General features: G+C 45.1%; 1 protein-coding gene across 1 annotated transcript in view; it reads right to left on the bottom strand.

Annotated features, from left to right (window-relative positions):
- LOC308298713 (adhesion G protein-coupled receptor L3) overlaps window positions 1-15,520 on the bottom strand; it is a gene marked incomplete at both ends in the record, with an annotated part of 264,755 nt that overhangs the window by 147,006 nt on the left and 102,229 nt on the right. The window contains 2 exons of the mRNA XM_080742365.1: window positions 984-1,784; window positions 7,147-7,161. Of these exons, the coding sequence (XP_080598491.1) occupies window positions 984-1,784; window positions 7,147-7,161 (816 nt within the window). The remainder of the gene's footprint in view (window positions 1-983; window positions 1,785-7,146; window positions 7,162-15,520) is intronic.

Here is a 15,520-nt window from a genome sequence, read left to right as displayed (position 1 = left end):
GTAGTCCTAAACGGCCATATTGAGGACTAACACAGGTGTTTCAATTTGTCTGATTGAACACCTGTGTTGGTCCTCAATATGGCCGGCGTAGGACTACAAATGCAACCCATGAATAGGCTGCTTGCTACCCTATGTGGTCATGTGATCCAAGATGGCCACGGTGTGATTATGGTCAATTGTGTCAATTTATTTTGGGGCTTTAATGTCTTTATTGATAGGACAGTTAGATTGAGAGAGAGACAGATGCGGAGTGACATGAGTCACGTAGCAAAGGTTGTCGGCTGCCCAGACCACCATGGGCCAAACTCTCTTTGAACTGTACACAAATCTATGAACATGTGTTAATCTCAACCAAGTGTCACTGAGCAGGTCTACCATCCCTGATGTCACGGACCTTGGTAATGCATTGCTTGCCCAGTAAAATCCTTACTGTTAATATGAGCCTCTGTGTTAAATTAAAACTCGGGAGTTTTCAGTTTGTGTGGTGCAAATATGTACTGTAAAGCAAGGGTCTTCAACAGGGGGTCCGCGACCCCTAGGGGGTCCTCAGAGTTACTTCAGGGGGTCCTCCAAATCTTTGTGTGATAGAAGCTTTTTTTCTCTTTCTTATATTAACCACTTGAACCCTAGCGTCCAACATTAGCCAAAAATAGCAGATATACAAGCTCACAACGCCTCGCAGCGCGAGGCATTGAGAGCTTGTAGATCGGCTATTTTCAGCAAGAGGTTTGGTGTAGAGTGGGAAAAGAGCAGACTAAGTACAGAGTGAAAGTTTATTAGGTATTGACGGTTCAAGTGGTTAAATATCTGAAAACACAAATTGACATGAATCCAAAATACACCGATGAGTGTGCTGTCAAACGATGAAACGATATGGAATCTATGAACAGGTTGTAGTCCCTGCTTCAGTCTCTCAACTAAGGGGTCCTTGGCCTGAAAACGTTGAAGACCCCTGCCGTAAAGATGAGAAAAACAAGGCTTACCTAGTCTGTTGTCCAGGGCGCCAAAGTCCAGGGAGTACTTGACCACGTGGTAATTGTTCCACACGTACAGCAGGTTGTCCCTGGGGTTGTAATCCACGGCGGCGATGTACTGGTACGAGTTTGGGAACGGGATGTCCAGGAAGCCGTCCTTGCTTAGCTCCGTGTTGAAGATGTAGTCGATCTTGTTCCCGGTCGCCTCGTTGTCGTCGTCCTCGTAAACCGACTTGACCACGTAGAGGATCCCGCAGATCATGAAGGCGTTGGAGGCAGAGCGCTTGTCGTACGCCGTGTCCCAAGTCCCCTCCACGCGCAGCGTGTACGGGTTCAGCTGGCTGATGACGATCCGCCCGTTGTTCTGCTCCGTGGCGTAGATGACCCACAGGCCGTTCTCGTCCACCGCCAAGTCGATGTCCGACTTCCCTCCCCAGCGGTACGGCGACGTGTCGTGGTAGTTGGCGTTGGCGATGATGGCCTCGCCGCTCTTGATGCGAGTCCGCAGGTCGAACTTGACGATGTTGCGGGTGCGCTCCTTGTTGAAAAAGAGGGCCCCGTCGTAGACGACAAAGCCCGTTCCGTCGACGCGGTGTGGGAGTTTGTACGTCGTCGTCGGCCTTCCGGCGATGAAGTCTTCCTTGGAGGAGTATTCGGTCAACGTGTCCGTGCGGTAAGGCGTCCAGGGCATGTAGTATATCTTGTCAGAAGCCTGCAGGGGATCTTTGCACCAGGCTCCAGACTGGTGATCCGATTCAAAGAGGTGTTCGCTCTGGTACACCCCTCGCAGAAGCCCTGGGCACAGGAATACTGAGGAGCCAAAAATGGGAAAGAGACAGAGCAGAGAGTTACTTTGGTATGCAAGAGGAGCCAGTGAAGCGTACCGCAGACAACAGCACACAATGCAAAGGGAAGATCAACTCTGAGGCTCATTCCTGTCCACTGCAGAGGGTCAAGAGGTTGAGCTGCTGTACGTAATTTCCATCAGGGTTGAGGCGGTTCTACTCAAATCTAATTAACTGAAGACGGTCGTATAATCCTTAGGATGTCTATTAGAGATTACTTTGCCTCCGAAATAAGTCTTATTCTTAGCCACAGACACATCATGGCCTATATTATTTCAAGATGTGCAGTAATTGTAATCACTTAAACAAATTAGTTTCCACATTTTGTAGGCCAATTGTGCAAGTCTAAATCCACTACATGTGTTCCGCCAGTCTTTGACCCTGAGGACAATTATCATACAGAATAATGGCACATGTACACCAACGTGATGGGGGGAAAAATGTGATGTGCAGGCAAAATGTTTATCTACAGCGTGCGCACCCAAGCACGTGTGCACAAACGCGCGCGCACGCACACACACACACACACACACACACACACACACACACACACACACACACACACACACACACACACACACACACACACACACACACACACACACACACACACACACACACACACACACACACACACACACACACACACACACACAATCCCATAAACTCTCAAGTCATATTGCCTCTTTCTCCTCTAACAAAATATTCCTTCAGAATACCTGAGAAGCCGGGTCAGTGTAGATAGAGCATGAAAATGACTACAATGTAATCATCTCATTTCATCCACTCAGTCACATCAAATATTCTGCCACAAGTCGTTAAGAAATAACAACCAGTATAGATAACATTACACAAACCCAATATTACAAGATTTTGATAAATGGTACTCCATGATTATTGGCAGCAGCTGCCCCCTACCGGGACAAAACATGGTAATTACTCAATCCGTGTAATGATATGAGCCTATTCCCCCATTATTTCAGCCACATACGATCTTATTTGTGTGAGGCGTGATTTACAATTCCACCACACTAAACTAATTACTTCATGCAAACTGCATAAGGGCCAGCGGATGGGCTGATTACATTCGGAGTATGGATTCGACTGGACTTCTAAGTCAATTTCAAGCTGCCTGTCTTTATAGAGGAGCTTAGAAAAGGCTTCTTCAGATATGAATTTTAAATATAGGGAGGGTAGTTTTATGTGTCCCAGAGGAGACGATCAAAGCGAAGCTTTGCCAATGAGGGAGCATAATGTCTACTTAAAATGTCCGTATAAGTAGCCTCCTCGTTCACTTAGGCAGTACGGTAAGGTATGAAGATCCACCGTGCAATATCTATTAGCTGCAGTTAACACTTTTACTGATGCATTAGGACAACTTCTGCCAAATAATACTGGCAAAAGATCTTGGTAATTCTTCGTCAAAAGTGGCCAATTGCTTCGGCGAATTGTTGAAGAAAAAAGAAGGAGCCCTTGGCCGAGAGCTTTTGGCTCGGCCTAATACTCAAAGCCTGGTGGAAAATAAAGATAAAGGATTAAGGCGGCATTCTCTAATTTTTTTTGCGTCTGAGTTATGGGGTGGGCCAGAGTACATCACAAACAACAACAAAAAACACACAGCGTGTGCATGTGAAAGCTCCTTTCATTCAGACAGGCCGGGAGCCTGACACTGCGTTCAGGGGTGTCACACCAAATTCTGGGCCCTGGGTACTTTAACTATTGAAAAGTAGCAGATATTTACAGGCTCACTATCTGCTATTTTTTAAGTCATGTAAATTCGTGCAAGTCTTTGAATATTTCAAATCCTTCTAAGGTTTTTTGAAAAACCTATGTTTTTATGTCAGTGGTGCTCAAACTTTTTCATGTGAAGGGAGAGAGGGCGAGATCATTTAGCGACCTACAACCGGGTTGCAATGTGGTCGGTAGTTTTCAGTGACCGGGTCGCTAAATCAACCGACCGGGCCGGTAAATCACAGACCGTGCCGCTAATGCGGCCGACCGGGTCGCTAAATCACCGACCGTGCCGCTAAATCGACCGACCGGGTCGCTAAAGCCACCGACCGGGACGCTAAATCCACCGACCGGGTCGCTAAATCCACCGACCGTGACGCTAAATCCACCGACTGGGTAGGTAAATCCACCGACCGGTGGTCGCTTATCCACCGACCACCGGGCTACTAACCCTAACCCTAACCCTAAACTTAACCTCAGTAACCTTACCTCAGTAACTAACCTGCCGACGCAACCTCCCGACCGGGTCGCTATATCACCGACCGGGTCGCTAGATCTACCAACCGGGTCGCTAGATCTACCAACCGGGTCGCTAGATCTACCAACCGGGTCGCTAAATCTACCGACCTAAAACTGCAGGCCGGTCGGTAGATTTAGTGACCCAGTCGGTCGATTTAGCGGCGTGGTCGGTGATTTACCGGCCCGGTCGGTTGATTTAGCGACCCGGTCGCTGAAAACTACCGTCCATGTTGCGACCCGGTTGTAGGTCGCTAAATGATCTCGCTCCTACTGTGTGAAGGACCCCCAAAATGATATGCATTTGACCAGGGACCCCCATCTCAAAGTATTTAGTTCCAGGGACCCCCCAGAAGCTAAATTTGAGTCACAAATACATATATTCAAAGATCTGCACACATTTTCACGACTTTTAAAAATAGCAGATCTACAAGCTCGCAGCGCTGTGAGCTTGTATATCTGCTATTTTTCAATAGCTAAAGTATAAAATCATTTAGGCCCCTCCACCTTGGGCCCTAGCAAACTCAGTCCCACTCCCCCCCCCCCTCCCCTTGTGATGCCCCTGACTGCGTTGACAGCTTCTATCCGGAGATCCGTCTAGTGGAGGTGAAGAGCTGCATTCTCAGAAGGAGAGAGAGGTGTTTACCATTCCTCTGTAATCACTTAAGATTAAACATGTTGTCCACCTGCTGGCCAGAAATGTGGCGCGATGCATGCCAGCGACATCGTGCCTCGGCAGTCGGCACGCACCTCCTCGGCAGTTGGGCAGCTAAACGCTAAAAGGTTATTTGCTATCTTTTGAAAAGGAAGACTATACTAATAAAGTAGAAAAGGCACACCATCATGTACTGGCTGAGGAGCTTTTAACTGACGTAATCACACCAGAGATGGAAGCGTGAATGAAAGAAAAACACGATGCCTTTCATGGGGAACCAGGGATGTGTAGAGAATGTTAGAGAGGCAGGGGCTGAACTATCTAAAAGGGCCTTTTGGTGAAAATATTGAAAATAGCAGAGATTGGAGGTCGGCTATTTTCACTATAGCATTCATGGTCTGGAGAGGGCACTTTTTTTTTACAGCCTGATAAAAGCTTAGGGGCTCAAGCCCTCTTTGATGTCTACAGTATGTGTGCACGTGCCTGTGGGTAACGAATACCCTTCAAAATATTTTTTTTCTATAAAAGCATTGTTTATGCTCCTCCTACTGCTCATTAATGCATTGTATGATATTCTAAATAATATTAGTTACACTTGGAGCTGTTGGTAACCCATGCTGTGGCATAGAAAGTGTTTATTAAAGTGTGATGGATACAGTCTTGTATTGATGTCTCTATGCATGTACTGTACAGCATGTGCTTATTTATTTTTGTTGTGCTGTTTCAATGTGTCTGGGTTTCAAGTCCACTGGCAATGCAGTGGAAACAATGCTCTCACTATGGACAATAAACCAACTATTTATTCTACGTTATACAATTCTACATCTTCTGTATTTGAAATCCAAACACTTGTCTCTGGACTTTACTTCCCTTCGGGATTAATGCGATAATATTTTGTTCATTAACAGCTTGCACATTATAAAAGTTGGTGACTCTCAACTGTCTTTTCATTAATTGCATATTTCACCTTGGTATCTTTTGAAGTTAACTTGCTGCAATGTGGCTCGGTGACAATCTTCCCCAGTAGGGGAAAATATTGCATTAAAAAGACGACGCCCTGGGGCAGTGGTGCAAACGCAGGCCTCTGTGCCACAGCATCAGGGGCGTCACACCAAATTCTGGGCCCTGGGTACAAGGATTCACTGTGGACCCCCCATGAATGTTAACTATTGAAAAATAGCATATATACAAGCTCACAGCGCGGCACCGAGTGCCGCGCTGCGAGCTTGTATATCTGCTATTTTTGAAAAATCGTGAAAATGTGTGCAAGAAACCTATCTGCTATTTTTGAAAAATCGTGAAAATGTGTGCAAGAAACCTATGTCAAGGACCCCCAAGATGATATGTATTTGGCCACGGACCCCGATCTCAAAATATTTAGTTCCAGGGACCCCCAGGGACTCGGTGCCGCGCTGTGAGCTTGTATATCTGCTATTTTTCAATAGATAAAGTTATTAGGGCCCCTCCACCTTGGGCCCCAGTAACTCAGTCCCACTTTCCTACCCCTTGTGACGACCCTGCACAGCATTGTGCAGTGCAGAATAGATAAGGTACCAAAGGAATATGAATATCTATGATCTTTCTCCAATATTGACCGGCCGTTCCCTGGAGGCTATAGCCATCGTCATGCTAGAGCTATAATCAAAAATGCTGACACCTTATTGAACAAGCTATTGATCGCTTTATACACCTCTCCTTTAATATTATGCAGCTGAGAAAGCAACAGCAGAATAACTTTAGGTTATTATAGGAGGTTTCTTTTTTTAAAGTTACAGCATAGGAAACAACATTATGAAAGGGCAGTTTGTTTGGGTAACACTTTCCATGTCTATACATTACTATGATGGAGAAGTTTGTTATAAATATCTGGCCCTAACAAATTGTCTAGTTGTTCTTAGTGCAGCTGGGACTTTACTTTTGTAATTTACAAATAGCAATCTTACACCAATTTATGACAAAAACAATTGATATCTGTCAATTTGTTTAAAGCACATGAAGACATGTTTGATCTTTGAAGGCGCATTTGTATAAACATAATATTTAATTACAACGCCATATGGCTGCATTATTATAGTCTTCTCAATATGAGCGTGAATTTAATAAGGCTGTTATATAATAGGCAATTTACTCCACAGATCGGTAATCACTTTAGCCCTAAGGTCTGTGTCGTGTTTAATATTTCTGATAATGCTGCACACATACAGTATTGATTGATAATTGCTCATTATTTTACCCTTTCAACCTCCCTGATGGTCTAATTTTCCCCATGAAAGGCATGCTGGGAACCACCTCAATGAAGCAGACAATGAACACAGGTATCAGACAATGCGTTGCCATGGTAACCCCATCACCAAGACCAGAAGCATGTGCCCACAATTACATGGAAAGAAACCCACGTTGAGTAAAGAAGTTGGCATTTAGTTACCTTTTTGCTCCACTTCTATTTTTAGGCATGAGGGGGAGAGAAAGACAGAGAAATAAATAACAGATTAATGATTAGTGATAATTGGAGGAGTTTGCTTTCCTGCTAACTTTCAAGCAACCGCACAAGAAGAAGAAGAACATGAGGTTAGTGGAATAGACACACAGAGCATTCAGTGTTGGAGAAGGAGGGAAAAACAGCGCAGTTTCTCTCGTCGACCTGTTGGAAAGAGACAGATTTAATATACATTAAACTTGAACAGAACGTATATTAAAAGGCAACTGGAAGGCATGTAGAGGGAGGAAAGAAGTGCCGCTGGACATGTACTGAATGTTCACCGAGGTGGGTGGCGTATGCATACAAGCTTTGGTATTTGGAGGTAAAAAAAAAGTTTGACAGTGACCTTTTTGGCACAAATGTTAACACTCTATGTTGTATACATTTCACAAGTGGATGGTAATGTCGGAACCTAGGATTTATATGACTCCCCGTTCAAAAAAGACAGGAGTTTTGTTAGTCAGAACTTACTGCCCGCGTCTCCAAGATGGTGCCCGAGTGAACCGGGCGGTGACATTTGCTTTCAGTGTGTTGGAAAATTGCCTATCTCTAAATGTTATGTCTACAGCTGCCGTAGAAACACAAATACACTGTAAATTTCACCCCTTCCTACAGCGCTAGGCATTCAGAATGAAGTCCGAGACGGTGTATTCAAACTAACTGCTACTGTCCACACTGCACCGTGCAATATTATGTGCTACAGTGCCTACTGCAAACGTTGCTGTACAGTATGCCCTTTGATGTGTTTTACTGGTGGCTCCCAGCTGGTGGGGGCTATCGACAGGCGAACCAACCAGGCATCTGCCCGGCATGCCTGCTCCTGTCCCTTTCCCCCCCATAATCCTAGCTCTAATAAGAGAGGATTAACCTCTGTTACCAGGGCTTACACGGGCCCTCTCCTCCAAATGGAGAGAACACCAGAGACATGGCATCGGGAGGGGTTGAGGAGGGGTTGGGGGGAGGAGGGGAGGGATGATTGCAAGGGGCGTGGGGGTGGTGAGAGAGCAAAGGTTCAAAGATGAGAAGGAAGGGTTATTATGAGAGGTAGAGCGCAATATTAAGGTGAGGTGAGCCAGTGACAAAAAGAAAGAGGGATTGAGGTCAGAATGTGTCAGGAGAGGTAGCGGGGATGCTTTCCTCTGCGTCATTATGGTAAAACTGCAATACACTGTATGCAGCAGTGCAGTGAAGAGTCGAGACTAAACCCTGTCAATACCTGGACCATATCTAGACCTAAAAGACTGAATTAACAACAGATCCTTCTCAATCGACTCCTCCTCACCTCACCTCCCACGTGACAGCCGGGCCACGAAACAGGAATTGCGGCGCGGCTGCTGGCGGTCCTGATTGAGCGATCGCACGGGGGACAGAGGGTAATGATCTATAGAAAAAGGCATTAACAGCGGGGATGTGTGAAGTAGTGTCTACAGTATGAGGCAAACAGGCCAAGGAGGTGAGATGAGATCCCTGACATTCCGATACGTAAGTGCTCCCCGAGGCAACGGCTACGCATCCCACGGCTCTTTGACGCCACCGAATGCAAAGCGGATACACCCCAATGTCAAAGCTCCGCCAAGGTCAAGCCGTCCCCTTCAGACTGCTCCTGGTGCTTTGCTATATCGTCACTGTCGGGCAGAAACCTTTTATCTCCAAGTTTCAAATTTGTATGTTTTTTTTCATAATGTAAAGCCCTGCTTCATCATACAAACTGACGCACAAGGCTAGTGAAAACAGCCGATCTGAAAGCATACAACGCCTCGCATTTATCAGTTATGAATGTATTTATCGTTTTTAAAATGATAAATACAAAACGATTTGGAGATACAAGGTTTCCACCCGACAACGACGATATGCACTTGTATGTTGTGCTGCACCTTCCATACGTGCCACATAACAGATATGCACCCTTTGGCGCTGCGCAGTGCATGGAAGTGGGGAGAGTATGAAAGCAGAGAAAAACCGAGAATTGATTCGTCTGAAAAGGCTTCTCCACCCTAGCTCCGTCGCCCCCTTTGTGACCCTAATACGATTTTGGTCACGGCTGTCATTGAGTCGCTAAAAAGCACTCAGCTCTCTCATCCGCTCCTTTTCCCCTCGTCTCCCCATTCTCTCTATCTCTTCTCTTCCTCTTTCATCCCCCCCCTCTCTCTCTCTCTCTCTCTCTCTCTCTCTCTTTCATCTCTTTCTTGCCTTCTTGGATTTGAGAAGAACACGATATGAAGAGAGGGGGAGGGAAAGGCATTTTTTTTTTTTTAGAAATAGAACAGAATAGAAGAGTATTTGAGGAGACGATCAGGCCTCCAAAACAGGCTCATATAAGAAATGGAAAAACCAAGCCATTGTACCCTGTACATTATGACAAGCCGGGATTTAAAAGACATAAGTGATGGTGATGGCGATGACGACACATCTGCAGCGTCTGAGGCTCCAGGGCGCTCCATAAATTGCGGCCTTGATCTCGGGAGGAAGTGCAGCACACGGAGAGCTCGGAGCTGTGTGAGCACGTGTCGACGCCATCCAGAATCCACTGCAGTATATTGCGTACCACTACCAAGGTAAATTATTGGCTGTTTTCATATTGGCCAAGGGCAAAGGCAATGGCTCTTTCCCCATTACCCGCTAATGGAGGTTATGTGAAGGCATAACACAGGAATAGACTTCTCACTGAACTGTGTTACAGTAACAACACTGATAATGGGGGTGATGTGTGTGTGTAGCCCACTGTGTGTCTGTGTAATCAACGTCACAACAACACTGACGGATGCTGTGGGCGACAGGTCCAAGCGGGGTGTGAAAAATCAACATCACAGTAAACATCGAGGTGTACATTTGTAGCGTAAACAAGAATAAAAAAAATGACACCAAATGCGTGTGAGCGGTGGCCGTGCTTGCATAACGTCTTCAATTGGTGATGTAATACAGGCTACAGTACACACACACACATTGCTATGGCAAAACGCTGAGGAAAAAGACTAGGATATAGGTCTAGGATGTAATTGGTGATATAATATGGCTACACACACACACATATTGCTATGGCAAAACGCTGAGGAAAACACATTGCTATGGAAAAACGCTGAGGAAAAGCGGCTACAGACACACGCACAGCCACTCTTAGGAGCGGTTTACCACCGCTCAAAAAAACCTTTGTCGATTACTTTTAATGTGCTTGGCAGATTTCTCAACGTGTACCATATACTTCCAACAGCTGCTCGCCAAGGATAAAAATAAATAAATCTGTACATCCAATCATTTCATCTTAAAGTTAAACGTTATTTAGGCTTTTTTGTTTAATGCAATAGTCCCTTAGCAGCTTTCTGTTATTGCTTGGCAACGTACACCTGCAGCCTCCAGCCTGCTGCATATGAGCTACTGTAAATGATTTCAGTTAGCAGGAGCAGAAGTATTCCATGTGCGAGGTACAAAGAACCAAACACCAAAAAAACTAAATGTCTAGCTTTTTCTTTGTTGAGTAGGATGTTGCCTGCAACACCAAACATACTGTACAGACACTGAACAATGGCTCAATCCTGGTTCATTCCAATGTTGCGCCGGGAGGAGTAAATGCAACTGTAACATTTCTGCTATGGCACAAGACCAGATGTGCTTAAATCATTAAGCGTCTCTTTTTGGGTTTAGTTATATTAAACTGATAAACAGTACTTTATTTAACCAGTAAGACGCCTAAGGGCGAGGTCACACCATCTGTCTTGGCCATATACTGTATGGATTCTGTCGTCTGACATCATACGTACAATCCCTTTTATGCCCATACAGTATATGGAAATCCTTTTTATGCCCATATATGGAGATCCCTGCTCTGAGTATCTGACATCACTATGATGTCATTTGTGATGTCACAGTGATATGTCAGCCTTTTATGCCCATATATGGAGATCCCCAGCAAGTTCAAAGTGGTGAAAAAATATAAAAATGAATGGGACACACCAGAGCCCTAGAATGGAGAGTTGCGTCACTCCCGTTCACTTCATGGGGCCAGGTCTTCTACGCACACATCTATTGGCGTATAGTGACAAACGGCCAACCGGAAGTTTACAAAATGCATTGAAGTCTATGAGGTGTAAAGTGACAATGAACCATGTGACCAGCGCTGTTTCTGACCCCGCGGTGACACCACTCTCTGATTATACTGCTCTGGGACACACAGGCTCCATACATTTGCATACATCAATGTCCTAAAAAAAAGCCAGACTGATCTCATCCAGTATCGGTCATGGCTCTCTGCCAGGCGTCCAAAGTTGGAGGCGGACACATGGCTCTACACTGTCTTACTTAATTGGCCATGCTGCCGTATCAAATCAAATAAACTCCACACAAGTACCCTACGTACTCTCTCTCTGAGAGAACTACCACAGTTACTGCCTAGTCCAATTATGCCCATAACCCATAACCCATTGCAGCAAACCTTCATTACTGTCAGAGGCGACGCTGCAAACGCGTTCTGGCATCTGCATATAAAAAGACTGCCAGTATAGCCACATACAGTACTGCACGTGTGCCATATTATTAATGTGACACGCGGCGCACGATTCCGTGATTCAATTTACACGCGTACGGTAATTTGTGATGCAATTTACATGCAGTATGTTCCATTGTCGAACCTTGCTGTTGAGCTGTGCTATACCGGAGACATACAACAACAACAACAATAATAATAATAGTAATTGTAATAAGGGTAGTAATAATAATAATAATAATAATAATGCCACTGCATAACAGTACGCAAATCAATGATGTATTCACTCAAATGATGCATAATTGTCAAAGCATAATTTTCTTCTCTGAATTCACTTGGAACACTCACTACCGTACCGCCTACATTACTTCCTTTGCGAGGCACTGAACAATGGGGGCCTTTTCTCGCACCACACCAGTCCTGTCTAGTGAGTGACAGTTGTATGGATCTTTATTTCAATAATTAACGCTTCCCAATTTCACCCTAATGGCTCAGAGGTGTCCGAATGGTATTATTAGCCGCTAATAGAGATTCATGGTACAGTGGCGGCGATTTTTTTATTTATTTCTCTGGTCATATTTCCCTCTTCCACTCTCACCCTCTCTCTCTCCCCCCCCCCCTCTCTCTCTCTCTCCTCCCTGAGCCTACACAGAAAAATCCTAAGTGTTCATTAAACTATCACAGGTAGGCAGTGGTGTAAAGTAACTAAGTACATTTACTCAAGCACTGTACTTAAGTACAATGTTGAGGTATTTCTACTTTACTTGAGTATTTTCCATGTTTTTACTTTTACTTATACTCCACTACAGCTCAGAGGCAAATATTGTACGTTTAACTCCACTACAATTATTTGAAAACTTTAGTGTTAGTTACTTTGTAGATTTGTAGATTTTGCCATTGTATCCACCTGTTTCCGCGAGAATTTACTGCAGCATTATCTGTGGGACACTTCCGGAGAACAGCTGACATACAAGCTCACGTTGCGTCGCAGATGCAACCGCTGTGAGCTTGTAGATCACACTCGGCTGCGACGCCGGAAGCTGGCGCACAGCTTCTGCGCAATGCACGATGGGACGTTGTGGATACAGTACATTTGAGAACTTGTGATTGTTCCCAAAACCCTTGTACTTTTACTCAAGTAAAGTTAGAATTCCGGACTTTTACTTGTAAGGGTGCCCTCACACCAAAATACCTAAGAGAGTGGAATCTGCGTTCTGCCAATTCATTTCAATGAGAGTGGAGCGGTTTCATGTCAGTAGAGGATTTCTGCAAAAACCGCTCCACTCTCATTGAAATGCATTGGCAGAACACGGATTCCCCTAACATAGGTAGCTTGGTGTGTGGGCACCCTAAGGGTGCCCTCACACCAAATCCTCTGCTGTCATGAAACCGCTTCACTCTCATTGAAATGCATTGGCGGAATGCAGATTCCACTCTCATAGGTACTTTGGTGTGAGGGCACCCTAACAGAGTATTTCTAAATTGCAGTGTTGATACTTTTACTCAAGTAAAAAAATATATATATACTTTTTCCACTACTACGCACGTGCGCGCACACACACACACACACACACACACACACACACACACACACACACACACACACACACACACACACACACACACACACACACACACACACACACACACACACACACACACACACACACACACACATCTTTACCCATGAATTCCTCCCCTCTCACCCCCACCCACAACTTGCTTATAAATTAATGACACCAATTAGAGGGCTTTGAATAGCATGAGCTTAACTATGGGGGAGGGGTCGCCCGGGCTGCTATCGCATCTCTCCCTCGCCGCGCACTCCTTTCCTTCTTTTTTTTTTTATCTCATCCCACATTTCTTCTATCATTCCTCTGCTTTTGCTCCTCCACACTGTCAGGCACCGTCATTACAGATTCCATTTCTCAAAAGCCCTCCTTTTCTCTTTCAACCACCTCCCTCTCTCTCTCTCTCTCCCTCTCCCCTCCCCTGTTCTCTTGTCTCTCTCGTTCTCAGGGGCGTCACAAGGGGGGGGGAAGTGAGACTGGGTTACTAGGGCCCAAGGTGGAGGGGGCCTTCATTATTGTATACTTTAGCTATTGAAAAATAGCAGATATACAAGCTCACTCTGTGCCGCGCTGCGAGCTTGTAGATCTGCTATTTTTGAAAAGTCCTGAAAATGTGGGCAAATCTTTGAATATATGTATTTTTTAAGCAAGCATTTGTAACAAATTTTGCTTCTGGGGGGTCCCTGGAACTAAATATTTTGAGATGGGGGTCCGTGGCCAAATACATATCATTTTGGGGGTCCTTCACATGAAAGATTTCATAGGTTTTTCAAAACACCTTAGAAGGATTTGATATATTCAATATATATATTTGATATATATTCAAAGACTCGCACACATTTTCAAGATTTAAAAAAAATAGCAGATCTACAAGCTCGCAACATGATTGTAAATCCTTGTACCCAGGGCCCAGAATTTGGTGCGACACCCCTGCTCATTCTCATCCCTCCTGCTGGGAAGTAGCTCTATGCTATCTCATAACCTTGACATTGCAGGAAAAGCTCAGTGTGTGTGCATGTACTACTGTATATACATGTGTGTGTGTGTGTGTGTGTGTGTGCGTGTGCGCGAGCGCGTCCATATCTGTGTGAGGGACAGGTGCAAGGACTTGGCGCCCAGCCAACCAGGCATTCACCCGAGACCGTGGCCGACATGAGGGGAGAAAGACAAGTTCCAACACAGGAGAAAACAAAATTAAATAGATTTTTTTTTTTGAGGAGCGTGGCCGCAATTGGAGCAGAAATAACCTAATTGTGCCTCCTAAAACACGTCTTGATTTCCAAGGACCTTGAAAATGCAGAGGAGAAGCAAGGAACGGGGGGGGAGTGTGTGTGTGTGAGAGAGAGAGATTGAGAGAGAGAGAGAGAGAGAGAGAGAGAATATAGAGTGTGCAACAGAACAGCACGCAGACAGAAGAGAGCGCAGGAAATGGAATAAGAGCTTTGAATAGTCAGATGTTAAACAGATCCCCCATGGAGGCCAATCGCTAATTGGAACAATAGCCTTGGCACCCCAAAGAGCTAAATCTTTTTCTGTTACTGTACTATATACATGTGTGTGTATGTATGTACACACACGCACACACGCACGCACGCACGCACACGTACACACGCACACGCACACACACACACGGGTGTAGCTGCGATGGGAACTCTATATATGGTTATGTCTGAGTCATAGTGAACTCTATATATGGTCATATCTGAGTCATAGTGATGGGGCAGTGGCCCACCCACCCATTGGCCATTTTTAATATAGGATACTGTACAGTATATAGGCCTACATTCTGAATAATATTCATATAATGAAATAAGTCTCTCTGAGCTCAACCCTCTCTCTCGCCATGGGCATATTTGGGCATAATCAATTTGCTTTGATATGGGCATGTTATGATGCACACAACAGAAACCGTTGATGTCAGTCGTGTCATGATTTCAGTATTGTGACATCAGGCCTGTCCATATTGGGCATAATCCAGGCACTTCATGTAGTACTCAAGGAAGGGACCGTTCGCCTAACAACATCAATTTCCGCTATTGTTGTGGCTCTCTATTTATGGGTATAAAACTATTTCCTGACAATGACAATTGGCGCTGACGGGGGCTGATCTCCTGGGCACAATCTGGGCACACGGGCATGTCCAGTCCATACAGTATATGGCCGTAACAGACAGAAACCACCCGCCCCTCCGCCACAACTCACAACTTTATATAGACTCGTGTTTATCGTCGTTGTCGGGTGAAAACCTTGTATGTCCAAAAGAGTTCGTTTT

The sequence above is a fragment of the Nannobrachium achirus genome, assembly GCF_963921795.1.
Source record: "Nannobrachium achirus genome assembly, chromosome: 14".
In the NCBI taxonomy this organism is placed as follows: domain Eukaryota; kingdom Metazoa; phylum Chordata; class Actinopteri; order Myctophiformes; family Myctophidae; genus Nannobrachium; species Nannobrachium achirus.
Note: the sequence above shows the minus strand (reverse complement) of the source record. Positions and strands in the feature narration are given on the sequence as shown.